Source organism: Muscardinus avellanarius (genome assembly GCF_963383645.1).
Source record: "Muscardinus avellanarius genome assembly, chromosome: 11".
Lineage (NCBI taxonomy): Eukaryota > Metazoa > Chordata > Mammalia > Rodentia > Gliridae > Muscardinus > Muscardinus avellanarius.
In genome coordinates this window covers 49856113-49883052 of record NC_137797.1, presented here as the reverse complement: position 1 = coordinate 49883052, position 26940 = coordinate 49856113, and the positions used below count along the sequence as shown (strand labels likewise).

The 26940-nt window shown below is 40.7% G+C and overlaps 1 protein-coding gene across 3 annotated transcripts in view; it reads left to right on the top strand.

Moving 5' to 3' along the window:
- The window catches only part of LGR5 (leucine rich repeat containing G protein-coupled receptor 5), a gene marked incomplete at both ends in the record, with an annotated part of 134449 nt that extends 107848 nt beyond the window's left edge, over nucleotides 1-26601 (top strand). For 2 of the 3 annotated variants that reach the window (XM_080706046.1, XM_080706044.1), the window contains 12 exons: nucleotides 2521-2589; nucleotides 4514-4585; nucleotides 8251-8322; nucleotides 8588-8656; nucleotides 8798-8869; nucleotides 12644-12709; nucleotides 14075-14146; nucleotides 17640-17711; nucleotides 18479-18604; nucleotides 19993-20135; nucleotides 23388-23471; nucleotides 25514-26601. In XM_080706046.1, coding sequence (XP_080562172.1) covers nucleotides 2521-2589; nucleotides 4514-4585; nucleotides 8251-8322; nucleotides 8588-8656; nucleotides 8798-8869; nucleotides 12644-12709; nucleotides 14075-14146; nucleotides 17640-17711; nucleotides 18479-18604; nucleotides 19993-20135; nucleotides 23388-23471; nucleotides 25514-26601 — 2005 coding nt within the window. The remainder of the gene's footprint in view (nucleotides 1-2520; nucleotides 2590-4513; nucleotides 4586-8250; nucleotides 8323-8587; nucleotides 8657-8797; nucleotides 8870-12643; nucleotides 12710-14074; nucleotides 14147-17639; nucleotides 17712-18478; nucleotides 18605-19992; nucleotides 20136-23387; nucleotides 23472-25513) is intronic. The other variant, XM_080706045.1, reaches the window with a different exon arrangement.
- Between the last annotated feature and the right edge of the window lie 339 nt (nucleotides 26602-26940).

Sequence of the window (26940 nt, the reverse complement as noted above, 5' to 3'; positions counted from 1 at the left end):
CCAGAGTGCTAAGTTAGAACAATTATAAGTTAAATTGCATGTTCTCTGCCGAGCAGTGACTGTTTGCTTAGGAATGTGTATTCTCTGTCAAGGATCTTTTTCTATATATGTCTCAGGCTCAGTTTTCAAGAGTTTGGTTCTCCAGGCTAAATGAGAGATGCAGACAAGGCCTCTAATCTGGGATGAGCAGGCATTTCATTAGGAAATAAAGAGGTTCCGTGCTTAAGCAAATCAAAGAACTAAAAAGTAATAATAGCTACCATTTGTTGAGTATATCTACAATCAACTGAGCACTCGGCCTACGTTGTTTCAGTGACTTTTACAAACATCCTACGCAGGCAGCTCGTACTTCTTACCTCAGGATGACATCCTGTCTAGTGAGGGTAAGTTATGTCACCAACATTAGCCGTCTAGTCAGTAGCATAATTTGGATTGGCTTCCATCTCTAGTCTGAGTCTGAAGTTCATGTTTACTTCCAGATATTACTATTTCCAAAGAATGGGTCAAAAGTTCAGTTCTTAGTTGGTACCTATGATAAAAACCAGGCCAGCCAGCTAAACGCATTTCCTAGTTCCTCTCCCAGAGCCAGAGTAGAGGTTCTCAGGGGCACACCAGGGCCCCAGCCCTTCCCCAGGGAACGGGCTGCTCTTTGTTCTCCTGTTGAGTAGAAGAGGTACACTGAGGGTGGGGTGATAAGCAGCGAGGATCCTGAGTGTGCTCGGAAAGGAAGGTGGTGGCAGTGATGCCCCATCTCCCTCTTTTAACACTCAAGTATAATAAACCACAGAGGGCCATGAATCTGCAACGCTGACCCTCACCAGGACTGCAGAACGAGGTGATCAAAGACCACTTCTCCCATGGCCTTGGGACCCACTGTTCATTTACATACAGAGCTTAGAGCTTTGTACATGGTCGATTTAGTTTCAAACAAGCTCTGGGTCCAGCAGTTTCCCAAGAGACCATCTGTTTGTTGTTGGTCTTGTAGTAGATGAACACAAACAGCTCTCCTTGCAGGTTACTTAAGTAGTAGGTGTCAACGGTGAACTTATCCAGGCAGGACCTTGATATCAGCTTAATGGCATAGACAAGCAATTCCCATCAATTGCTAGAAAAAAAAAAGTTAGACCTCTCTTATCTACACAGGGTTGGGCTAGGGATCTTAGCAATGGAAAACACCTTTCAGTCCCTTTCAACGGGTCAATAGGAACAACAACAACAAAAAGATGGACTTTGATGGGTATTTCCATAGCTTTTCTTTTTTTCTTGACCCTGGGTAAAGACCCAGACTTACCTATAAATACCATAAAGCAAAATATTACAGGGCAAAATGCATATGAGTCTTATTGACACTGCCCCAACCTTGCCCAGGGCTACAAAGGATCAGTAAATTGGTTATTTCCAACCTCTTCCTTTCCTTTCCTAGAAATCCAAGTAATTTACAAGGGTCCAATCCTTGTTTAATCAAAACAGAGCATCTGGAGAGATTTACAAACAGGAAGAAAATTTATGTCCACCAAAGACAGGAGTTTCCTGCCTGCAGTATAGCTTAAGGATGGTTTGTGCAAGACAAGTAGGAATCTTGATTCATGCTTAACTCAGTCAAATTATCTTTCTCCTAAAATTAAATAGCAGTTCTTCACAAAGGAGAATCTAACCACATCTGATTGCCTGACCAAAAGGTTTTCTTGCATCATCTGGGAAATCTGCCATTCCTGAAGACCGGGAGGCAATTCCTTTTTCATACAAAGATGTAGATATAAGGAGGAGTTAAATCTATAAGGCCCTTGTGAGTAACGGAATTGAAAAGCCATTTGTATCATAACAGAGAGAAATGAATTATTTGAGTTTGCCCTTGTGCATGAGGGAAAATAGAGAGCTTTGCCTAACAGACCAAGAAAAACATCATACTTTTTATTTGAATCATTATTGGTGACTCTGAGAAAATTCTAGATTAGGTGTCCTTCCTGAGAGTACCTTGTACCACATAAAGCTTTACAGAAGCAGGTCTCTTCCTGGACTTCAGGCTGAGAGAGATCCAGGCTCTTCACAGAAGCCAGGAACAAAGCATCTCTCCAAGATGTACCGTCTCTCAGAAGGGAAGGAGGGAACAAGAACAGGGATATATGATCCAGGAGCCCCGCTCGAGTGCACCCACAAGCTGGCAATTCAGGAAACTAGTTCAGAGAAAGGGCTCCATCAGCGAGCCGTCAACACCCAGCAAGTGTGCCTGCTCCTTGGCAGGTGACGCTGCTACACATCTCTGCTTGCTTTAAGTGACCCGGTGCCACTGAGCCTAGACTCTGAGATCGCTCATGATCAGAGTAATGGCCATTGTGATACAGATGACTGTGGACTGTTGGTGGCAGCAAATGAAGAAAACCTCTCCACAGAGAAGGAATTAAAATGTTCATCAGTGATACGGGGCCCTGGGAATAGCATGTTAATTTACCTTGTAAATCAAAAACAGTATATATGAGTATTTTAAATGAAAAACTGAAAATACAATTTATTCATTTTCAGAGATTTAAATTACAATAATCTCGATGAATTCCCCACTGCAATCAGGACCCTCTCTAACCTTAAAGAGCTGTAAGTACTTAGAACTTACAATTTCAACTTGAATAGAATAATTTTATTTTTTGTAAATATATTATAAATATGTTTAATTATTATAAATGAATGACTTGCTGGACATTTTGAATAATAATTATGAACACTAGGAATATATTTTAATTGATTCCTATCACCAGCAAATATTGGATTATTTTATTTATATTAGATTTCTCATCTATATGTTATATAAGAAATATATTTTCTATATCTCAAGCCATATGCTTTTCTTTTTTTTTTTTTTTTTTTTTTTGGTGGTACTGGGGGTGGAACCCAGGGGCTTTTCTACCTCTGGGCTATACTCCCAGACCTATTTTATACTTTATTTGGAAACAGGGTCTCACTAAGTTGCTGAGAGCCTCACCAAGTAGCTGAGGCTGGCTTCGAACCTGTGTGATCCTCCTGTCTCAGCCTCCCAAGTGCTGGGATTTACAAGTGCCCAGCTCTGCTTTTCTCTCTTTCTAAGCCATACATACGCCCCTAACATTTATATGCTTTGTAGATTTGTAGAATTATAATAGAACTCCGTTATTCACTGAATATTTCTGAGAAATTTTCAGATATTTCTAGTTTGCATAAATGTAGAACTAGATGTACAAAATAATATGAATTATATAGTACTGGATGCATTCACATATATTTCCTTACATACATTATTTTTTATTTTTTTATTAGTGCATTGTATTCCTACATCATAACGGGGTAAAAAACTTGTGTGGACATACATATACACATCGCCCATTTTATACATTATTTTTTAAATGATGCACAAACCTTATTTCATTTAAAAATCACAGTTTCACCAAAGGAAAGCTAACTTTCAGCCATTAGGTTACCTCTGTTGTCTTTTAGATGATAAAAGTTTATTAGCTTTCCTTTGTGCCTAAAGAAATGAATAACCTATGTAAGTGAATCAATCTTTCTTAATTTCTTTCATTCTTTCTTCCTTTCTTTATGGTATTGGGACTTGAACCCTGGGACATTTTACCTCTAAGATACATTCCTAGCCCTATTTTATTTTTATTTTAAAATGAAGTCTCACTAGGTTGATAAGAGTCTCACTACTTGCTGAGGTTATCCTCGAACCTGTGATCCTCCTGTCTCAGCCTCTCAAGTAGGTAATATTTTAATACTTGGAAAGGAAAATAAACCTAGAACCTTATTCCCCTGGCATTAAGAAATAGGACACACAACCAAAGCAGGTAGACAGGGGAGCTTCTTTATAAGAGAAAAGCCCTGGGTTCTGCCTCAGGAGCCCCACACGTGGCTCAGCAGGGAAGTTTTCTTTGTATAGGGTTCACCTCTTGCAGTAACACGCTGGAATAAGACCCAAAGACCACTGACATGTCCCTCTGCCGTGCCGACGACGTTAGCCCTTTTGACAGTTGAGAATTAATTTTTATTACAGACTCACTGAGCGGAGACACTGTGCTTCCAGTCAGGGACTGTTGTCCTCTTAAAGAGATTACTTAAATCTCTACTTCACTGCAGCTTAAGTCACTTTTCTCTTCTAGCTGCCAGTGGGGTCAGAAGGAGTGATCCTAATCCTCTCTCCAAAGATAGTTCCCAATCCTCCGGCTGTTACAATAGTGCTCTCCTGGAGAGGAACAGTAGATTTTCTTTCTCTACAGTAGATCCTAAGTTTCCATAAAGCACAGTGAATCTTTTCGGAATCCATTCTTCTTTCAAGATGACAGTGTGTGATTTTGTTTTTCTCCTAGAGCATAAAATGCAAGTACATACATTTCAAGGTGTAGACAGGAATTTAACTTTGTCCTCTGGTTGCTAAGGGTGCTGATTAGTACCATCAGGAGGTGAGGAAGGCTAGTCAATAATTTTACCTCACACACGATTTTCCATAAACGTTTTTTTTTTATCTCTCTCTCCCTCTCTTTCTTTTCAGAGGATTTCATAGCAACAATATCAGGTCAATACCTGAAAAAGCCTTTGTTGGCAATCCTGCTCTTATTACAATGTAAGTAACAATAATGATTTGGGGTTTGTTCAGCTTCAAATACAGCGTATATTACACTTTGAAATATGATGTAATGAATGTTTTATATTTGCCTGAGTTTTGCCTCAGTCAGTGGAATAAACTCTAAAGAGAAGTGTGTATGTGGAGATGTCTTGCCAGGTTTCAGCTGAACACTGAAATAACATAAAGGTTCTTTTTCTAGGATCTACAATGTGCCTTGCATTACGCTTGGTGTCTTCAGAGGCCTTGTCACATTTCACAATCTTCTATATGCTTGTGTTTATTTCTGTTTTCTAATAAATAAAAATGATCTTTAGAGCATCAATATTGAGGCCAGAAGCCAAGCATGGTAGCACATATCTGTAATTCCAGTTCTCGGGAAGCTGAGAAAGGAGGATCACAGGATGAAGACCAGTCTCAGCAACTTAGCAAGACTTTTAGCAACTCAGCGAGACCCCATATCAAAACAAAAAAATTAAAAGGGGGCTTGGGACATAGCTCAGAAATAGAATGCCCCTGTATTCAATCTCCCAGTACCACCAAAGAAGAAAAAAAAATATTAAGGCCACAATCATTTAGGACTTCAACCCAAGATACTGGAGATATAAGTTATCATATACAAATAGGGGGACTTTACAAGCAACAGACACCAGCCTAAGTTGGTGAAGGGAAGGAGAGGAGAAATACTATTTTATGCTAATCTTCTATCCATTATCAAGCCCAAGTTTTGAGTTGCCATTATATAAATCAGGATATAATTCTAGAAAAATTATATTCTAGAAAAGTATGAGGATATATGTGTCATAAAAGAATAAAATAGAGTTACAGCAACAAAGTATAAGTAAAGTTATGATTCACACTTAGCATTCACAGATGATTGATGAGATATAACATAGAGGAAGGTGAAATATAAAAGTATTAAGTTGGCTTAGAGTTAAAAGACACCTTCCTGTCCAAGGGCAGGTCAGTGGCATCGTATTGGCCTGCGGTCATTGGTGAGGGGTCTCAGGGAGAAGAGTAAACACAACTGTTGAACATGATGCTAGACCACTTCTTGGCAGATGTTTGTCCTATGCCATCTTGATGGAGAGGCTTTCTGGAAGCATGTGGCATTTGTCAAAAATTAGGCAAAGTCCCAATTAGCCCTGACTACTGAAAGAAAAGAAAAAAAAAGCTAACAAAATAAAACCATTCATCATCTCTAAAATGTTCTGGCAATATCTTGGCAAACTAAAGGTTTTAAAGTGCACTGGCCAATAATTAGTTCTTCTTAGAAGGTATTTACATACTAAGAGACTGGCAAACTGCATTGCTTTTGCAGGCTTTCCTTACAGCCCAGGACTGGATATGAATCGCTCTTTTGATATGCTAATACCTCTAAGATGAACTAATAGCCCTAACCACACACACACACACACACACACACACACACACACACACACACACACACCATAGTTAGTAGCTTATTAGCTCTTTTTTCCACTATTCGGTATTGTTGGACACACACACACACACACACACACACACACACACCCCATAGTTAGTAGCTTATTAGCTCCTTTTTCCACTATTCGGTATTGTTGGACACTTTCTCCCTGAAACTCTCCTCTCCTTACTCCAGAATCCATTTCCTTCTCTTGGTGCCACCAGCCCCTCCCCCACCACACAGGCATCTCTGTGCGGCTTCCCAAGTCCCTCTGAACCCACCTCTCTCTGCAGCCCTTCTGCATTTTTGCCAGTGCAGATTAATGCTGGTCTCCCTTTTTTCCTTTGAAAAACATCATCCATTTTATCACTCTTTTGCCGTGAAATGGACATTCGAGATTGCCTATTTACATTAATGCAAACTCCTTACCCTGACGTTCAAAGCCCTGAGCCAACAGGTTCCCCAAGGCTTTCCTCAATTATGCTATAAACCAGAGGGAAGAAGCTGGATTCACCAATACAGAACAAAGTTCCTTTATTTCCTTTGCTCCCATAATTCTATCCCCTCACTGTGCTGTGAAATTCTATCTTCTGAGGGTCATTTCAAATATCATTTCATGAAGTCTTTCTTAATCTCCCCCTCACATGTGAGAGCTCCCTCCTGAGAACTGCGGAGCTCCTCATTTGTATTGGTGATACCTCTGCCTCTGCAGGCAAGCATGAATGTTCATACCTGCCTGGCGCAAATACATTTGTACATATATGTGAATACAATTGGATAATGTGACAGTATGAGCGAAGCTCCATTTTTTATCATATTTATTTATTTATTTATTTATTTATTTATTGTGGTACTGGGGATGGAACCCAGGGGCATTCTACCTCCAAGCTACCCCCCAGCTCTATTTGTTATTCTTTATTTTGAAACAGGTTCTCACTGAGTTGCAAAGGGCCTCACAAAGTAGCTGAGCCTGGCTGAGAACCGCGATCCTTCTGTCTCAGCCTCCCGAACGCTGGGATTACAAGAGTAGACCACCACACCCAGCTTCCATTTTTAAATCATAAGGCATATATTCCAACTCTAGGTCATATGGGTTGTCTAATACCAAGGGAAAACAAGACTTAAGAGAATAGAAGGTCAAAAGAGGAATTAGGTGTGTTGGGTAACAGCAGTAGCCTAGATACTCTGTCGGATGTTATACATGCATTATCTCCTTTAACTCTTTACCCCTTACACCTAGGAATTATTATCTCAGTTTAACAAATTAGGAACTTGAGGCCCCGGGAGATAATGAGCTTTCCAATGTATCTAGGACTTGATTTCTTCTTCCAAAAGCAAAAAGAATAATATCTACGCTATGGCTCAAAGTTGTTGCACAGATCGATGGATGTGGAAATGCTTTGTCAAATAGAAGATGAAAACGCTGTTATTTACTTGTTTTCCAACTGATTACAAACTCATTTAGGGCAGGAACATTTTATCATTCAAACCCCAACATCTGGAATAATGCTAGGTGCAGAGTAGATACTCAATGATAGCTTCTTTAATAAATGAGTCTTTAAATCCCCATAACACTGACCATACTTTGAGCAAAGTAGACATCAATAAATATTTGTTAAATGTAATTGAATAAGCAGGATGTCTTAGCTAGGTTTGTAGGGGCTCCATTGACCAGGCATTTCAAATGCACTTCAATTACATTGAAATAATCTGTGAAATAAAGTATTCTTGTCCTAAGACCTAATAATGTCTCATCTTTTAAAGCAATAACTAATTCAAGAAAATTTTAATATTAGAAAAACCCCATTTCCTCTCAAATAATTTGAAGAGATCTTTGTGGATGTTATGGTAACATTTGACCAGCAAATAGAACTTTCAGAAGATAATGAGCATATTAACTACCTCTTTCTTGAATTATACAATTGCCAGCACCCTGAATTACCTTTTTGCCACTCAATGAATATTCCATTGATGTTGGAGGCAGAGAAAGGTTTTTAAGTACAATTATAGTCAGTTCGTTTGCTCTTTACTTAGTAACTTTCCCTAATATCTGCCCTGCTATTGGAATTTTTAAAGTTGATATAGTATGGATTTCTTACCAAAAGTCTCATAATGTAAGTCAAAACACTTTTGAGGTTTTCATGGAGTCAAGATAAAAATACATGTATTTATGACATTTCAAGTAGATATTCGTCATTTATATTTTATACTAAGACATTGGCAATTGCATTTTTTTCAGACATTTCTATGACAATCCCATCCAATTTGTTGGAAGATCTGCTTTTCAACATTTACCTGAACTAAGAACACTGTAAGTGTCTATTTGTCTCCACTCCACAAACTCCACTGCCTTGGTAGGATTACAGTGAAGACCAAATGAGTTCAATTAGAGGTTGAAGTGCCCTGAAATGGTGATAAAAAAAATTACCCATTTCTAGACTCTTCTCCCAAGGGGTTGAAATCAGAGAACTACAGAAACATATGCATACCCATGTTCATAGTAGCACAATTCACAATAGCCAAAATATGGAACCAACCTAGGTCTCCCAGTAATACTAATATATCCCTCCTTCTAGGACTTTGAATGGTGCTTCACAAATAACTGAATTTCCGGACTTAACTGGAACTGCTAACCTAGAGAGTCTGTAAGTACTTGAGTAGGCTTGTAACTTTGCTTAGAACATACACTGACCTTGGAGTCTGACCAGCCTTAACATTTGTGAATCAAAACATGTCACTGTGTGATGCGTGAATGAAAGAATTATGTCTGGTTTGTGTTTTAACAGGACTTTAACTGGAGCACAGATATCATCTCTTCCTCAAACCGTCTGTGATCAGTTACCCAATCTCCAAGTGCTGTGCGTATCAGTAAGGCAATAATGTTGTGTAAACAGGCAACTTCCATTTAGGAGTAAAATGGCAGGCAGTACTTTAATAATCTTTTAAAAACGGAGAAAGTTCTTTCCTTGCAGGTCTCCAGGAGGTCAGAACTCCTCTGTTGCCTGCTCTGGTCCAGGCTCTTGGCCATGACCCTGGGAATGATGGCCTTGTACCTTTTTTTTTTTTTTTTTTTTTGGTGGTACTAGGGTTCCTGGAAGCCCTCCTACCTCCGGAATACACTCCCGAAACTATTTTATACTTTTCTATTTTTGGAAACAGGGTCTCTCAAGCTAGCATAGCTGGATTCGAACCTGCGAGATCCTCCTGTCTCCACCTCCCAAGCGTGGGGATTACAAGCGTGCGCCACCACGCCTGGCCTTGTACCTTGTTTTCAAGTACCTCTATTAGAGTTTTTGTTGGCACACACTTCCTTTCAGAAAATGGATATGAACAAGCCCAAATCACTTAATTTCCTCTTCGAAAGGTTTTGTACAACAGAACAAAATAACATAATGGATCAACAACTCAAGATGAATGCCAAATTTTTTTAATTGAGTTCTTTTTTTTTTTAATTTCCTTTCCACAACCTTGACAAAGATGACCAAACCTTCTTCTGGTATAGTTGTAGGTGCCATGCTCTTGTGTTTCATCTAATGGCTAAACAGTTTATATACATTAGTCTACTGACTTGGGACTTTTTCCCCCTGCCTTTCCCATGTTTTATGGAAAAGTAATTTATATGGGTTGGAAGAGCCTCGTTTGGCCCTCTACATTCAGCCTTCTTCCTCAGCTCCCACTGGATTCTCCTGTCATTCTCTTAAACATGGTCAGGACTTAGTGAAGAGACCCTTAGTCCCTGGTCATGGCTCTGATCTTATATAGTAGACACCTGTCACAACTGGATGCCTGTAATTTCATCACAGGCTTTACTTTTTAGCAGATCAACAAGCAGCACTTCCTATGTTAAGAAGATTGGGGCCAGGTGTGGTGGTGCACACTTATAATCCCGGTACTTGAAAGGCTGAGACAGGAGGGTTGTGACCAGCCTCAGTAAGGCCCTCTGTAACTTAGTGAGATCTTGTTTCAAAATAAAATGAATAAAATAGGGCTGGGGGTATAGCTCAGAGATAAAATGGCCCTGGGTTCCATTCTCAGTACCAAAAAGAAAAAAAGAAAAAAAAGAAGGAGAAGGAGAAAATTGGAGGAGAAGAAAAAAAGAAGGAGGAAGAGGGAAAGGAGGAGGAGGAGGAGAGAAATGTCTGCTATACGGTTTTGCCTTCTGGGACCCCAGGCTACCCTGACAGTGTGCACTGCAGTTGCTCGATGATATGGTGGTGCAGTAACTAACTCCACACAGTGGGCTTGGAGTCAGTCACTGTGTCTGAAGGAAGGAAGATAGACCAAGCCCTTCCTTCTTTACCCCACACAGGCCTATGAGGTGCACATATACAGATAAGAAACTGAGTATGAGCAAAGTCAAAGGTGCATTGCAAGACAGGAGCAGAGTCTGAATTCAAATACAGTCAGCTTGAATAACAGGGAGAAAATGCGTATTCAACAGGTAATATCTAGGGGGCCATCTTAAAATTCTTACCACACCCAGAATAGGTATAATTATCCCCATTTCTCGAGGAAACTAGCTCAATCACATAATTAGTTCAGATGCTGATAAGGAGGAAGCCAGTGTTTACATTGCATCTGTTTCCACTGAGCTGAACAGTAAGTCGTAAACCACTATGTCCAGAAATGTACGTAAGGAGGCCAACCAAAAACTGGCTAACAGTGAAGGCTCCGGAGACTACTTTTCTGCTTCAACTTCAGGCTAACTGTATATCAGCATGATATCCTGAGCAACTTATGATCCCTCTGGAGCTCCATTTCCTTGTCTAGATGATAGAGAAGTGGCCACTTCCTTCAGAGGATCATCCTGAGGGTTAAGTGACTACATGCCAAACCCTCACAGCAGCTTCGGGGACCTTGTAGACTCGCAAAGTTCACTCCTCCATCTTTCTCTCCTCCTTTATGCCATTATTATTATTATTTCTTTGAGATTCTTTCATGCTGGAACTTGAAAGGCCATAAAAACATAAATACATTAATATTACTATCTCACCTTTTCAACTCACTTCAACCTGTAATGTCATCTCTTCTCATGACATCCCTGCAAGAGAAGCAAAGCAGGTTGTCTTCTTGTTTAAGGAGACAGCCGAGAAAGACATCAGTGCATATCAACCAAGGAGGATTAGTTAAAGCTGAGACTAGAACCCAGATCCCTGGCCTCTGCTGCAGGATCTCCATGATCTTGGAAGTACAGGTCTGAGAGCACCCCTGCTTTGGCTGTATCAGCCATTGAGTGCCTGTTCCATGAGGAAATTTCACTGCACAGTGTGTGTTCTTTTGCCCCAAAGTTGTTTCGCCTTCATAGGAATTATTCAGCCCACCATTCACATTATGCATGGCTTTCCTAAATTATTAGCTGACAGTCTTAGCTAAGTCATTTCATACTATATGCGGACAATCATAGTGTCTCCTTCCTAAGATGGCCACAGGATTAAAACAGATAATTCAGGTGAAGAGATTAATATGGTGCCTTTATGTAAGAAGTGTTTGATCATTGTTAGCCATTTAAAAAAAATCACCAAGTAGAAAGTAGATTGAAGGCAATACTATGCCTTTATATAGAAGATGATTTTAGGTACCCTCTACTAAGATGTACACGAGGAAAAATTGGCCCTCTTTGCAGCTGGTAGAGATGAGTGAATCAAATTATTATCACCATTGTAGTTAATATATTCAATACTTTTAAAAAATATGACCACATTGTTGTGTGGTATTTATTTTGTTGTGTTTGTTTTTTATTTAGAGGGCAGTCTGTGGGCAAGATCTTGCAAACCTCTAGTATAAAATACATTTGTATTTGTAAACTTCATTTGAACTATTTATGTATAGTGATTGAACTCTACTCCTATATAAATCCTATTTCCTCAATAAAGGTAGGATAGAGAGATTGGTTTTAAGAATAGGATAATTTTAAATTGTCTTAAAAAACAGTATGAATTTTTCGGTTGCTTAGTGGTGATCTGGTTTTAAGAGTTAGAATCAGGCATGAAAATGTGTTAATTGATTAGCTGATAACTTTTAAAGCACAAGACAAGTGTTTTATATATATCCATGTTACTTTATCTAGCAGCTTTTTTTTAACTTTCTGCAAATTACCATGGCTTGTTTTAGATTAGTTATATTGTACTATAAATACGTCCAGATGTTTTTGTTATTCTGTAATTTGTTGAGATTTGGCCAAAGACTTTTCTAGATTTTCCCTCTCCTAATGATTGATTTCAAAGTAAGAACTATGTTTTGAATTGTCGGGTTTTGTTTTCAAGTTGATTAGAAAAGAACCAACAATGATTTCTCTTAACTGTAGAGATATAGCAATTCTTAAAGGCATGATTATTTCATTTGTACTCATTTTACTAAGATGATAGCTAAAACATTGTAGATCACCAATAATGTATAAGTAAATACATTAAATTATTTAGATCAATTAAAGAATTATAACAGTTACATTTCAGTAAATATCAGCATCTATCACTTGATCCAGTAATTTCCTTGTCTGCCTGCTGTATGTCAGACCTATGGATGGTGTCTAGAGAGACTTTGGGGGCTAGAACAACTTGGAGGAAAAATAGAAACATGTTTCCTTATGATTAATGTGTAACCGATTTCCCCTTTTTGTACCTTCTGTTTTTCAGAGATCTGTCATATAACCTGTTAGAAGATTTACCCAGTTTTTCATTCTGCCAAAAGCTTCAGAAAATGTATGTCTATAAGAGTCTCTAAGTCACCAAGCAGAAAACAAGCGCCCACGCTGGCATTTCTCAGGGCTCCTTCCCCTGCCTGTGGCATTTGGTGCTTTCCCTCTTCCATGCTCAGAGCGTGACAATGTAGACTGGCTAGAAATTTGGGAAGCAGACAATACTATTTTATCATGCATTGGACTGTAATACCAGAACCACACTTAGTATGTGCATCCCTTTGTGTACACACACACACACACACACACACACACACACACACACAACTTTGGTCTAATGGTGAACTGGTTTTGTTTGAGCTTTGGAATTTTTCTTCTACAAGTACAACCATGCTTCAGTATGTAATGAGTGGTGTTATTTTTTTTAATACAGAGGGAAGTGGGTTTGTTGGTATGTTTGTTTCACAATCATCATCTTTAGAAGATATACCATATTTGTCAAATTTGTAATGTCATAGATGTTTCTTATATGTGAAACATCTTGGAGTTAATTTCTTAAAATTACCTCTCCAAGCTGGGTATGGTGGCACACACTTGTAATCCCAGTACATGGGAGGCTGAGACAGGAGGATCGCAGGTTCACGGCCAGCCTCAGCTACTTTGTGAGGCCCTCTGCAACTTAGTGAGACCTTGTGTCAAAATAAATTAGTAAATAAATAAATATCCTCTCCCACAAAACATTAGTCTAATTGCTTTATAGTCACACTTCTGTTTTCTTTAAAACAATATTAACCAAATGTCTTTTCATGCTTTGTTTTTCTCTGAAAGCTTTTGGGTGATTAAGGGAGAAAAAGAAAGTAAATCTATGTTTCAAAGGTAAAGAGTTAAAACTCTTGGAGACCTTTAACGAATTTAAAAAAAAAAAAAAAAAGCCCAAGGGCAGAGCCAGGAGAAGAGTCCTCAAGTGTTTTGAGTGATGGCGGCATGTTTGCAGTATGGTTTTCCATCCTCCCAAGGGAACTAACCGCATTGAAAGAGACAACAGCCAGGGGCAGTGGTGCGTGCCTGAAATCGCAGTACTCAGGAGGCTGAGACAAGAAGATTGCAAGTGAGGCCAGCCTTAGCAACCTAGTCAGACACCTTTCAAAAAATGAAAAGAATTGGGTGTTTGTATCTTGAAGGTACAAGTCCCCTGGGAGAGAAAAGAAGGGAGTGAGGGAAGGAAGGAAGGAAGGAAGGAAGGAAGGAAGGAAGGAAGGAAGGAATATAAAGTGTAATACTGTTCATTAAACAAAAACCAGTCACTTGATGGTCACACTCCACACATTCCTCTGGTTGAGAGTGGGCGATCCCTCTGTAAAACCTCTCTGAAGTCTGTAATCTTTGAAACCAGTAACTGAAATCAGTCTTTGGCGTTCTGTCATTGCAGTGACCTCCGACATAATGGGATCTATGAAATCAAGGCTGACACTTTTCAGCACTTGCTTAGCCTCCGATCCCTGTGAGTACCACCTCCCAGCCACAACACACGGCGCTTTCTCTGCAGGACTTTTTCTAATATTTTTTTCTCTGTATGCTCGTACTATTGAATCTTTGTGCATATATTTGCTATGAAAAGGCAAATGCTTTGCTCCTGATCATTTCCAGAAATACATTTGAAAGTTGCAAGTTTGCAGGTTCGCTCTCTTGCTGGTCAGCAGTCGTGCAGCTTGATGGAGAGGAAAGAGACCAGGCCGTTGAGGAACCTGCGCAGTGTATTTCTGTCCACAACCTGGAACTGGGAGGGATCTATTTGCATACAAAAGTGGGATGGTCACTTTGTTCTTTCTGCCTGATTTTCTTTCTTGATTAAGCAGTTTTGTGCATCTCAGAGTACTTAAGAATCACCTACAGGTGGCAGCGAAAAACGCAGACCCCAGGGCCCCGCCTGCCTGTCAGTGAGAAACTCTTGGAGTGGGGCTGAGCATCTGCATTTAACAGAACCACCAAGGGGTTTTGTTTTGTTGGTCCTCAGGATTGAACCCAGAGGCATTCTACTTCTGAGCTACACCTCTAGCTCTCTTTTTTATTTTTTTATTTTGAAACAGGGTCACACTAAGTTGCAGAGGGCCTCACTAAGTAACAAGCTGGCCATAAACCCATGATCCTCCTGTCTCAGCCTCCCAAGGACTAGGATTACAAGTGTGCGCCCTCATACTCAGCTTGCTTTTGGTTTTTGTACTTTCATTGGTTCATTTTAAACTCACATCATAATATGGTTCAGAATTATAGGGACACACATGCACATGGCACTTGGTGAGCTTCTTCCCATCTCCCTCCTCAGCTCCCACTGGTTCCCCGTGCATGATACTGAGATTGGCATGTACATAGCACCAATGGAAGCGCCTCCTTCATTAATTATCCCTCCCCCAACCTCCACCCTCTTCTAGGCGCCCCCATCGCTCCATAGGGGTTTCTCTTTCATTATCTAAAATCCCTCTTCTATCCCGATTACTCTTTGGCATTCACATATGAGAGAAAATATACGGCCCTTCATTTTCTGTGACTGGCTAATCTCAATATTCTTCAGATCCGTCCATTTTGCTGCAAGTGACAACATAATTATGTTCCTCTTTATTGCCGAGTAGAATTCTATTTTGTGATATCCCACAATTTTGTAATCCATCCATCTGTGGATGGACACCTAGTGTGGTTCCACAATTTGGCTATTATGAGTTGTTCTTGTAGAAAATGTTCTATTGCTCAATTCTGTTTGAAATTACTTGATTCATTCTATGATTGAAAAGATAATATATTTTAAACATTAAGATGGTATTAAATTTAAAATTTTTTAAATTTTAAAACAGAAAACCAACAGATTTTTAAAAAATACTTACATTTTTCTATATTGAAATTAGTTTTCAGCCTGATTTGATTATATTTTTCTTGCCGAATGTGATAGTGCACATCTATAATCTCGGATCATGGTAGGCTAAGACAGTAGGATCACAGATTTGAGAACAGCCTCAGCAAATCTAGCGAGACCCTGTTTCAAACAAAAAAATAAAGGGCTGGGGTGAAGCTCAGAGGTAGAATATTCTAGGTTCAATGTCCAGTACCCCCCCACCATATACACATAAATTTTATTTTCCTGACTTCTAAAGTTTTGGTTAACACAGAAGCATGTCTGCCCTTGATAAAGTAATACCATTATTTTTTTTTCCAGTACTGGGGATGGAACTCAGGGGCATTCTACCTCTGAGCTACACCCCCAGTCCTATTTTTTTAGTCTTTTTATTTTTTGAAACAGGGTCTCACTAAGTTGCAAAGGGCCTCACTAAGTAGCTGAGGCTATCCACAAACTGTGATCCTCCAGTCTCAGCCTCCCGAATGCTGGGATTACAAGCATGTACCACCATGCCTAACTTAAGTAATACCATCTTTAAACCCTTTCAAAATTACCTTTAAGGATCACTTTCTCCCTAAAATTTACCTTGAGAACTAGCTTCTTTTGAGTTGCGTTGCCCTTTTCTTACTTTGGTGTAAGTCTGCTTGTGTAGTTATTTAACTTATATATATGCATATATTTATATGTATACATATATATATACATATATATATGTATATATATATATATATGCATATATATAGGCAGGATTGGCCTTAGCTTTTAGCTATTCTGCTCTGTGAAGCTCACCCAGGGCACCATGTTCTTAAAGCTGCCAAAGCTACTTTAAGAGATGGGATCACTCCCTGCAGTAGGCTCCATTCGTAGTAGCTTTCCCTGCTGCCGTGTTTCCTCTTTTTCTTAGCTGCTGTCTTCTTCTGTTCAAAGAGAATGAGCAAAATGAAAAGACTTCCTTCCCGTTTCCTCCCCAAATGTCACCAACCACCTTCCAAACACAAATGCCAATATTCTGCAAATCCCATTCATTCAATGCAAGTCAGGGGCTCAGTGTTATAAACTTATCTGCACCTGCACCTAAGAAAAATTGACATCAGTCACTTTCAATTTTCTCAAATTACTGTACCTAAAGTACCCTTATTTTGTGCATTTTTAAAATAAAAATCTTAAATGCACAGTTTATTTTTTTAAATGTAGAAATTTGAGGGTGCTGTGGCACACACCTATGATCTCAGTACCTGGGGCTGATACAGGAAGATCACCAGTTCAAGGCAGCCTCAGCAACTTACCAAGACTCTGTTTCAAAATAAAAAAATAAGGTCTGGGGATGTATCTTAGAGTAGAATGCCCCTATGGTTGATTTCCAGTACCAAAATAAAATAAAATATAGAAATTCTTATCTCTGTTAAATTATCTACACAAGTTTTTCAAAAGGTCTTATTTCTGCTAAATTATCTAATTTTATTACATGTATGGAAAGCAAGCTTTATTTTCCCATAAACTGTACCTCTTCTTTTCTAGCAAAGAATTTTAAGGCAAACACACGTTTGCTCCTGTTTTATTCATACTGCAGTTAAAAAGAATTTACTTGTCAGTTTCCTTTTACTGGGAATTTTTTTAAAAGCATTTCTGTGTTTATTTCAAGGCCTGACATATATGGGTGATATACACACACTTTTGGTTGAATTCATTACTTTACCAAAGACATTTTTAATTTAAAATTTATTTGCTTATCAGAAGAAGAGCCTCAGAAGTTTCTTCTCTCTCGCCTACCCCCACTCGCTTTAGAAAAGCCCTAATAAAATTTTATAAGCATGTTAAAGTCAAGCTTTTAACCAGAAGAGAATAAAAAAAAAAAAAAAAAAAAAACTAAGATATCTCCCTGAATGGCTTGGCCTTGATTGCTTCAAACAAGGTTTAGTCATTTTATACCACCACTAACTTTATCTGGAAGACAGTAGGATATGCTAATTGTTCCTGATCAGAATGGAAATTAAATTTAGCTAGAGAACTGAATGCATATGGAAAACTTCATGTGTTCTTCTTTTTAGAATATAATTCTCTCTCTCTCTCTTTTTTTTTTTTGTTCTTTTCTTTTAAAAAAAATCAGGAATTTAGCTTGGAATAAAATTTCCATTATTCACCCCAATGCGTTTTCCACTTTGCTGTCTCTGCTAAAGCTGTGAGTATTGCGTTGCTTGTTTATGGCCTGTCCTTTAACAGTTGGGGACCACCTCCTTTAGAAAAACGTTAGTGTTGCTGAGGATGCTCACAGTGCACGGGATGCCTGTCCGCTGGCCTGTGTCAGGAACGCGGAAGGCCTCCCCTGGGCCTTCAGCGCCATATGGGCCTTCAGTGGATAATTGACTTCTGAGTGACAGCTGGTTCTGATTATTCAGGTGAAGTCTCTTTCTGCTGAGTAATCAGGTGGAATGGACTAAGATGTCAGTTTAGTTCTGAAGGGTGTCCATCCATTTTATCATTCCTCATTTTGACTGATTTAAAAAAAAATCCCCCTAGTCCCTTTTTATTTCTCCTTTTTCCAACTCTTGCTCCTCTCCTTTTTTTGTATCTAATGAAGAAATAAGGAACCAATTGGTCGTAACTTAGGAGAAGAAGGGTATAAATTCTCAACACTTTTTTATACGTCTCACTCCTATCTCTTTTCAAATAACTGTAGCACCTTCCACTTTTTTAGACATCTCCATTTGGCAAAATGAAGCTGAATATAGAATAATTTGGATGCGATCAAAACTTTTTCCTCCTGCAGTTCTGGCTGTAATTAGAAAAGTCAGGAACTAAAATCAGAACGGTTACTTTCACCATTATGCGTGAGGGCCTGCCTACGAATTTTTATTGAGCAGCTTAATCATCTCAAGGTTGCATTTTTAACATAAATGTTCTATGCTAACACAGACTAAAGGCCGATTGTTGTCTGTTATTTTGCAGAGACCTATCCTCCAACCTCCTGTCGTCTTTTCCTGTAACTGGGTTACATGGTTTAACTCACTTAAAATTAACAGGAAATCATGCCTTACAAAGCTTGATATCATCTGAAAACTTTCCAGAACTCAAGTGAGTTTGTCATTAAAACTAATAAGATATGTTGTGGTCATGTGAAATAATAGACATGTCAGGGTGGTTTTCTGAATGGATGAGGTCAGGAGACCCTTTTGAATTGCATTTCATGCCCTTGAGTTCCCCGCCCCTTGTCCTGTTAGGACAAGCCCCCGAGTGGGAGAATGTGTCTTCCCGACCACATTTCCTTTCCTTCTCAAAGATGCCTCCCAGAATCACAGAGTTCATGCAAAGAGTTTAAAAACCATTGATCCATGGGATAGTAAACTAGGACATGTAATTAAATAATGTTATGGCATTACGGTACTCCTGTTTACAATTTCTAATTCATCTAGCCTGTGTGTATGTTGTAATAAAATGGACTAGGTTAATACTTGCTTGAGGAAGAATGGTCTTTAAAATCTGTAATGCTTTATTAACAGTCAAGAAATATCTTGAAGCCAGGCATGGTGGCGCACGCTTGTAATCCCAGCACTCGGGAGGCTGAGACTGGAGGATCGCGGTTTGCGGACAGCCTCAGCTACTTAGTGAGGCCCTCTGCAACTCAATGAGACCTGGTTTCAAAATAAAGAATAAAAAATAGGGCAGGGGATGTATCTCGGAGATTGAATGCCCCTGGGTTCCATCCCCAAACCCGCAAAATAAATAAATAAATGAATAAATAAATAAATAAATATAAAACCACAAAAGTGATATATCCCCAAAAGTTAGTTTGGAAATTAAAAGAAAGGGAATAAATCTAAAAATATAAATCTAAAAACATTTTATGTTTTCTAAACGTTGTCTTATTTATTTTTAATTATTAAAATCAAAATGTGTATAGATATATATATTGTTTTAGTGACTTATTATGTTATAATGTTGCTATAATTTTTCAGAAGTCTTTTTGTTTGTTTGTTTTTGTGGAACTGGAGATTGAACCCAGGTCCATTCTACCTCTGAGCTACACTCACCCCACCTTCCTAGCCTTTTTTTTTTTTAATTCTGAAACAATGTTTTGCCAGGTTACTGAGGCTGGCCTCAAACCTACAATCCTTGATCCTCCTGTTGCAGCCTTTCAAGTAGTGGGATTCTAGACGTGTGCCACCACACTAGGCTTCCTTCCAGCAGTCTTTTTTTTTTTTTTTTAACCATTTTATTATGGAAATTCCCCATCATTGGAATGATAGAAGTCACACATCATTCAACTCCAGCAATTATCAACATTTTATGGTGTTAATTTTTAATAACTATTGTTATCAATGCCAAAGATCTTCTATTTTGCATTCTTTATTTAGGCTAAAATTCAAGGGTAGACTCACTGGGTGAAAAAAGATGAACACTATATTTAATGACCTTCCTTTTTTAAGTGTGTGGTTTCTTGTTTTGGTTTTGTCCCTTTACAGGGTTATAGAAATGCCTTATGCTTACCAGTGCTGTGCATTTGGAGTGTGTGAGAACGTCTACAAAATTTCTAATCCATGGAATAAAGACAACAGCAGTGTGGAGGACTTTCATAAGAAAGAGGCTGGAATGTTTCAGGTTCATGGTAAGACCTACTGGGTCATGGTGATGAAATTGTGACTGGAATGATCTTGAAAAGCCACCAAATAGATCTTCTGGGCATCAGGCCAGTCCTTGAGAAATCATCCTGCAGAGCCGGGGGTGGTGGCACACTCTTGTAATCCCAGGGCTTGGAAGGCTCAGACAGGAGGATCGCACGGGTTCAAAGCCAGCCTCAGCTACTTAGCGAGGCTCTCAGCAGCTTAGCGAGGCCCTGTTTCCAAATAAAAAAATATAAAAATAGGTCGGGCAGATATGTAGACCGGAGGTAGAGGCCCCTGAGTTCCATCCCTAGGACCACAAAAAGAAAGAAGGAAAAGAAAGAAAGAAAGAAAGAAAGAAAGAAAGAAAGAAAGAAAGAAAGAAAGAAAGAAAAGAAAAGAAAAGAAAAAAGAAATCATCCTGCAAGTTAAAAATCAAGTTCCTTTTTGAAAGACCTGCAGAGAAAAAGAAAGCTCCCTTGGGATTTATTCTAAAATTCCATTCGTTCTATTAGTGGATTCTTAACATTTATATTTATAATTAGGTCCTTAGGGATTATTACTGATATTAATGTTTTCATAAATATTCATTCATTCATTTTGGGGCTGGGGATTAAAACCAGAGACATTCTACATTCAACCTGTATCCCAGACCATTTTTATTTTTTATTTTGAAACAGGATCTCGGTAAACTGCTGAGGATCTTAGTAAGTTGCTAAGGCTGGCCTCAAGTTTGCCATCCTTCTATCTCTGCTTCCCAAGTACTGAAATTATAGGCATGCACCACCAGGTCCAGCCTTCATAAACGTTTAAAAGGGTCCAGTCTCTAGGGATACTTTATATGTTTCTTTGTTTTTTTGTTTTGTGGTGCTGTGGATTGAACCCAGGGGCATTCTACCTTCAAGCTACACCACCAGCCCTATTTTTTATTTTGAAACAGGGTCTAACTGAGTTGCAAAGGACCTCACTAAGTAGTAGCTGAGTTTGTCCTCATACTCTCATCCTCCTGTCTCAGCCTCCCAAATGCTGGGATTACAAGCATGAGCCACCATGCCCGGCCTATTCTATTTCTTTATTTTTTAATTTTATTTACTTTGGTACTGAGAATTGAATCCAGGGGCATTGCATCTCTGAGCTACACCCCGGTTGATGAGAGTTTCACAATTTGCTGAGGCTGTCCTCGAACCTGCAATCTTCCTGCCTCGGCCTCCCAAGTACTGGGATTACAGGCATTAGCCACCACACCCAGCTTTATTTTTTATTTTGAAACAGGGTCTCACTGAGGCTGAGGCTGGCTTCAAACCTGCGATTCTCCTGTCTCAGCCTCACACCTGTGAACACTTCTTTCAAACATGCTTCTGAACCTTTTTCTTTTAGAAGGAAAAACCCATTTGTATTGTTATAACCCGGAAAGAGTGGAAGATATAGGCATTTTAGATTACACCACATTTCAGCAGAAGGGTTTAAGAATTCAACTTCTAAATCATTCTTCCTCCCAACACCCCCCCACACACACCGGGGTATCTGTCAGGAAAGTGAAATGAGATAATGTCTGTAAGATGCTTGGCTTCCATGAAGTAAGACGTTACCTAAACAGACAGCAATGCATCCCAGCCACACCTGTGGGGAGGACGAGGCGCCCGGGCAGCGCCCCCTCCTTTCCCTGCCAACCCTGCGAGTTTGCGCAGGGTCCACACAGAATGGCTTCTCATTCTTCGGACCTTAATGATTTGTTGATTCCAAAGCAAGTGTGATTCAGTCTGGCTCGGGATTAGCCTAACATTCTGTCTCTGTGCATATCAGGTCAGATAGCTGCTGGCTTGGCCTTGGCTTTTTGGCTTTGTGTTAGGCCTCAGCATGTGTCTTCTCTTGCCCTCGTTTTCGTTTTTCTTCTTTCTGCCATGCTCATTCTTAATTTCTTCTCCATTCATTTTGTGAAATATTTGACAACCCGTCGTGCACCAGGCACTGAACTGGACCCTGGAAGTATACGATAAGTGAGATAAATAAAGGTTCTTTGTGGAGGTGATTTTCCAAGCCAGTGATTCTTAACCCTGGGCCCCAGATTAGAATCACACTGAAGCTTTTTAAAAATACACAGATGTCTCAGCCGGGCGTGGTGGCGTGGTGACGTGCTTGTAATCCCAGTACTTGGGAGGCTGAGACAGGAGGATCACAGGTTCGCTGCCAGCCTCAGCAACTTGTGAGGCCCTCAGCAACTTAATGACCCTGTTTCCAAATAAAGAATAGCCGGGTGTGGTGGCGCATGCCTGTAATCCCAGCATTGGGGAGGCCGAGACCTGAGGATCGCGGTTGGAGGACAGCCTCAGCTACTTAGTGAGGCCCTCCGCAACTTAGTGAGACCCTGTTTTAAAATAAAGAATTAAAAACTAGGGCAGAAGGTGTAGCTCAGAGGCCGAATGCCCCTAGGTTCCATCCCCAGATCCGCAAAAAAAAGAAAGAAAGAAAGAAAGGAAGGAAGGAAGGAAAGAAGGATAAAAAAAATTATGGCTGGGGGTATAGCTCAGAGGTGGAATGCCCCTGGGTTCCATCCCCAGTACCACAAAAATAAATAAATAAATAAATAAATAAATAAATAAATAACCCTGGGCCCCAGATTAGAAACACATAGAAAACTGATGTCTCAAATAGCGCATAAGACCAATTAAACTAGCATATTTAGGAAAATCTCTTAGATCACAAAGCTCCTGTTTTATAGATAGCTAAAGCAAGCACCAAGTAGGTACTGTGATTTGCCCTTACTTATTGCAGAATCCCCCGGGGAAGACTGAAGCTAACCATAATAGACTCTCCCTCTGGTGCTCAGAGAACACAGCTGTAGAACAGTGCGCCATAGTTGTGCTAGTATTAGATGATTGGCTAGGATGGTCCCCGCACCGCACAGAGCAGCCGCACCCTTTCTCTTGTTAAGGTCAGTGAGATTTGGGGGCCATTGTGAGCTCCAGGGAATAAGAACTGAATGAGCTTGCTTAGGTGTTACAATCTGGAGTCTGGGGTCACTCTCCTTCACCCCCCAGTTGTGCTGGAATACTGTGTCATAAGAGCCTTAGCGGAATGGCCAAAGGCAACTTAGTAATAGGTTTTCAAGAAAGCGACAGCGCAGGGGAAAGGCAGATATCTTGCCTTCATTTCCCTTTGTGATGGTTGGTGTCTGGAGGGCAACCCAAGACTCTCCACTGAGATTTGCTCTCTTGAAAATAGAGACAGGACTAATCATTCCAGGCTTCTTCCTGCAGATGAGCGTGACCTTGAAGAGTTCCTGCTTGACTTTGAGGAGGACCTGAAGGCGCTTCATTCAGTGCAGTGTTCTCCTCCCCCAGGTGAGAGAGGCACCCACACTGCGCAGCGGCAGTGGCCCCTGCTGGCTCTGTTGTCCTCGGTACTGCGGGGCCGCACCTCAAGAGCAGAACCTGCGCCCCCTTGTGGCCCACTTGTATCCATCCCCATGAAAAACCGTAAAATTCAAATGAACTGTTCTTCCTGGGAGATATTCTCCTTGTTCCAATAAAATGTTTGTTGGGGACTTTTGATTCGGGTTAACAGAAAGAAAAAAAAAAAGAATCACACATGTGGCTGTACATGGTGGCATACACCTGTAATCCCAATACTTGGGAGGCTGAGACAGGAGGATCACAGGTTTAAGGACAGCCTCCTCAGCATAGTAAGACTCTCAGCAACCTAGAGAGAACTTGTATCAAAAAAATAAATTAAATAAAGGGGTAGGGGTGTATCTTATAGGCAGAATGTCCATAGGCAGAATGTCCATGGGCTCAATCCCCAATAGCAAAAAAAAAAGCAAGCATATAAACAGAGGAGTATGTAATTTTTATAGCAATATTACCCTTGTCACCTGAAATAATATGCTGTAGTTTTGCTTTGCATAGTCACTGTTTTTTTAAGTGATTAACTCTTCACTGTAACTATTTGCTGAAAGCAAATAGTAGTTTTTACAGATAAGAGAAAAAATTTTAATTCACTTAATCTTTTGTTCCACTCCCATAAACAGGGTGGGCCAGTTGAAAATGGGTGGCTGGGAATGGCTCATATTTTATTTTCAACAGATTATTCCTTATATCCCGGTATAGTCAGTTTTCCGTTACTGTGACGAAGTACCTGAGATAATCAAGTTAATAAGGGAAACAACGTTTGTTTTGACACACAGGTTCAGGAGTTTCAGTCCATGGCTGCATGGCCATATTGCTCTGGGCATGTGGCAAGAGTTTGTGTGGAAGGAAGCTGCTCACCTCAAAGTGGTGAAGCAGCAGAGACAGAAAGAAGAGGAGCCAGAGCCGGGCGAGGTGGCGCACGCTTGTAATCCCCGCGCTTGGGAGGCTGAGACAAGAGGATCCCACAGGTTCGAAGCCAGCCTCAGCTACTTAGTGAAGCTCTCAGCAACTTAGTGAGACCCTGTTTCCAAATAAAGTATAAAATAGGTCTGGGAGGATAGCCCGGAGGTAGAAAACCTCTGGGTTCCACTCCCAGTACCACCAAAATAAATATATATATATATATATATATATATATATATTTTTTTTTTTTTTTCGGGTCTGGGGATGGAAGCCAGGGGCATTCGACCTCCGAGCTACACTCCCTGCCCTATTTTTTATTCTTTATTTTGAAACCGGGTCTCACTGAGTTGCAGAGGGCCTCACTAAATAGCTGAGGCTGTCCGTGAACCGGGATCCTCTGGTCTCAGTCTCCCGAATGCTGGGATTATAAGCATTTGCCACCACACCTGGCTAATAAATAAAATTTTAAAAAAAGAAAAGAAAAGAAGAGGAGCCAGGTTCCAAGATCCCCTTCAAGGGCACACCCCCAACTACCTAAATTTCTTCCACTAGGCCACACCTCCTACAGGTTCTACCAGCTTTTAAGAGGGCCACAGGCTGTGGGCCAAGCCTTTAATGCACAGGGACACTCAGGATCCAAATGACAGCATTCCCTAACACCAGATGTCAATCTAAAACTAAGATGAGGTTTTCCCGAAATGTATGGTCATACTACAAATACTTAATTCTCTGATCTTATACAGTGTTCCCCTAGGATTCTCCTCTTCTGCCTATGAAGCCTTATTGAAACATTCTGAAACAAATGACAATTCCAGGAGATCTAGGTTTTCACCTGCCCCCAACTCTGGCGCATCTTGGGCATGTTCACAAGTTAGTGCCACAGAAACTCCAAAGTGATCCCCACAGAGGCTTGCAAAAGTGGGGCATGCCACGTGGTACTCCGGGTTACGATGCCCGTTACTGGCCTCTGTCTCTTGGTGCCCTGATTAAAAAAAAAATAAGAAAAAAGAAAATTTGGCAAGCGATGACAACCCTGATGTGATACACAGTCTTTCTCTTCCTTGGACTTTCAGGCCCCTTCAAGCCCTGTGAGGACCTATTTGGCAGCTGGCTGATCAGAATTGGAGTGTGGACCATCGCAGTTCTGGCACTCTCCTGCAATGCCTTGGTGACTTCAACGGTGTTCAGGTCCCCCCCGTACATTTCTTCCATAAAACTGTTGATTGGGGTCATCGCAGTGATGAACATGCTGGTGGGGGTCTCCAGCGCCGTGCTGGCTGCCGTGGATGCCTTCACTTTTGGCAGCTTTGCCCAACAGGGAGCATGGTGGGAGAAGGGGGTCGGTTGCCAAGTCATTGGGTTTTTGTCCATCTTTGCCTCGGAATCATCTGTTTTCATGCTAACTCTGGCAGCCCTGGAGCGCGGGTTCTCCGTGAAGTGTTCTGCAAAATTTGAAACAAAGGTTCCCTTTAATGGCCTGAAAGCCATCATTCTGCTCTGTGCCCTGCTGGCCCTGACCATCGCCGTGGTACCCCTGCTGGGCGGCAGTGAGTACAACGCCTCCCCGCTCTGCCTACCTCTGCCCTTCGGGGAGCCCAGCACCACGGGCTACATGGTGGCTCTGGTCTTGCTCAACTCCCTGTGCTTCCTCATCATGACCATCGCTTACACCAAGCTCTACTGCAGCCTGGAGAAGGGAGACCTGGAGAACTCTTGGGACTGCTCCATGGTGAAGCACATCGCGCTGCTGCTCTTCACCAATTGCATCCTTTACTGCCCCGTGGCTTTCTTATCCTTCTCCTCTCTGCTGAACCTCACATTCATCAGTCCCGAAGTAATCAAGTTCATCCTTCTAGTGATTGTGCCGTTTCCCGCCTGTCTCAACCCCCTGCTCTACATCCTCTTCAATCCCCACTTCAAGGAAGATCTGGGCGGCCTGGGAAAGCAAGCCCATTTCTGGACGAGATCCGAACACCCAAGCCTGATATCTGTTAACTCCGACGATGTTGAGAAACAGTCGTGTGACTCGACCCAAGCCTTGGTCACCTTTACCAGTGCCAGCATAGCCTACGACCTGCCTTCTAGTTCCGTGTCATCGCCAGCTTACCCGATGACTGAAAGCTGTCACCTTTCATCTGTGGCATTTGTCCCATGTCTGTAATTAACATGCAAGAGGGAGAGTTTTCAAAAATTGGAAGCTTGAACATGTGAGATTGAGGACATAGAGCAGTAGCTAAGAAACTTGATTTAAAAAACAAGCCGCCGGGCGTGGTGGCGCGTGGTGGCGCACGCTTGTAATCCCCATGCCTGGGAGGCGGAGACAGGAGGATCGCGCAGGTTCGAAGCCATCCGTGCTGGCTTAAGAGACCCTGTTTCCAAATAAAATATAAAGTAGGTCTAGGAGTGTAGCCCGGAGGTAGAAGGGTTCCATCCCCAGTACCACCAAAAAAAAACAAACAACAACAACAAAAAAAAAAAAATCTGAAAGCTGGGCATGGTG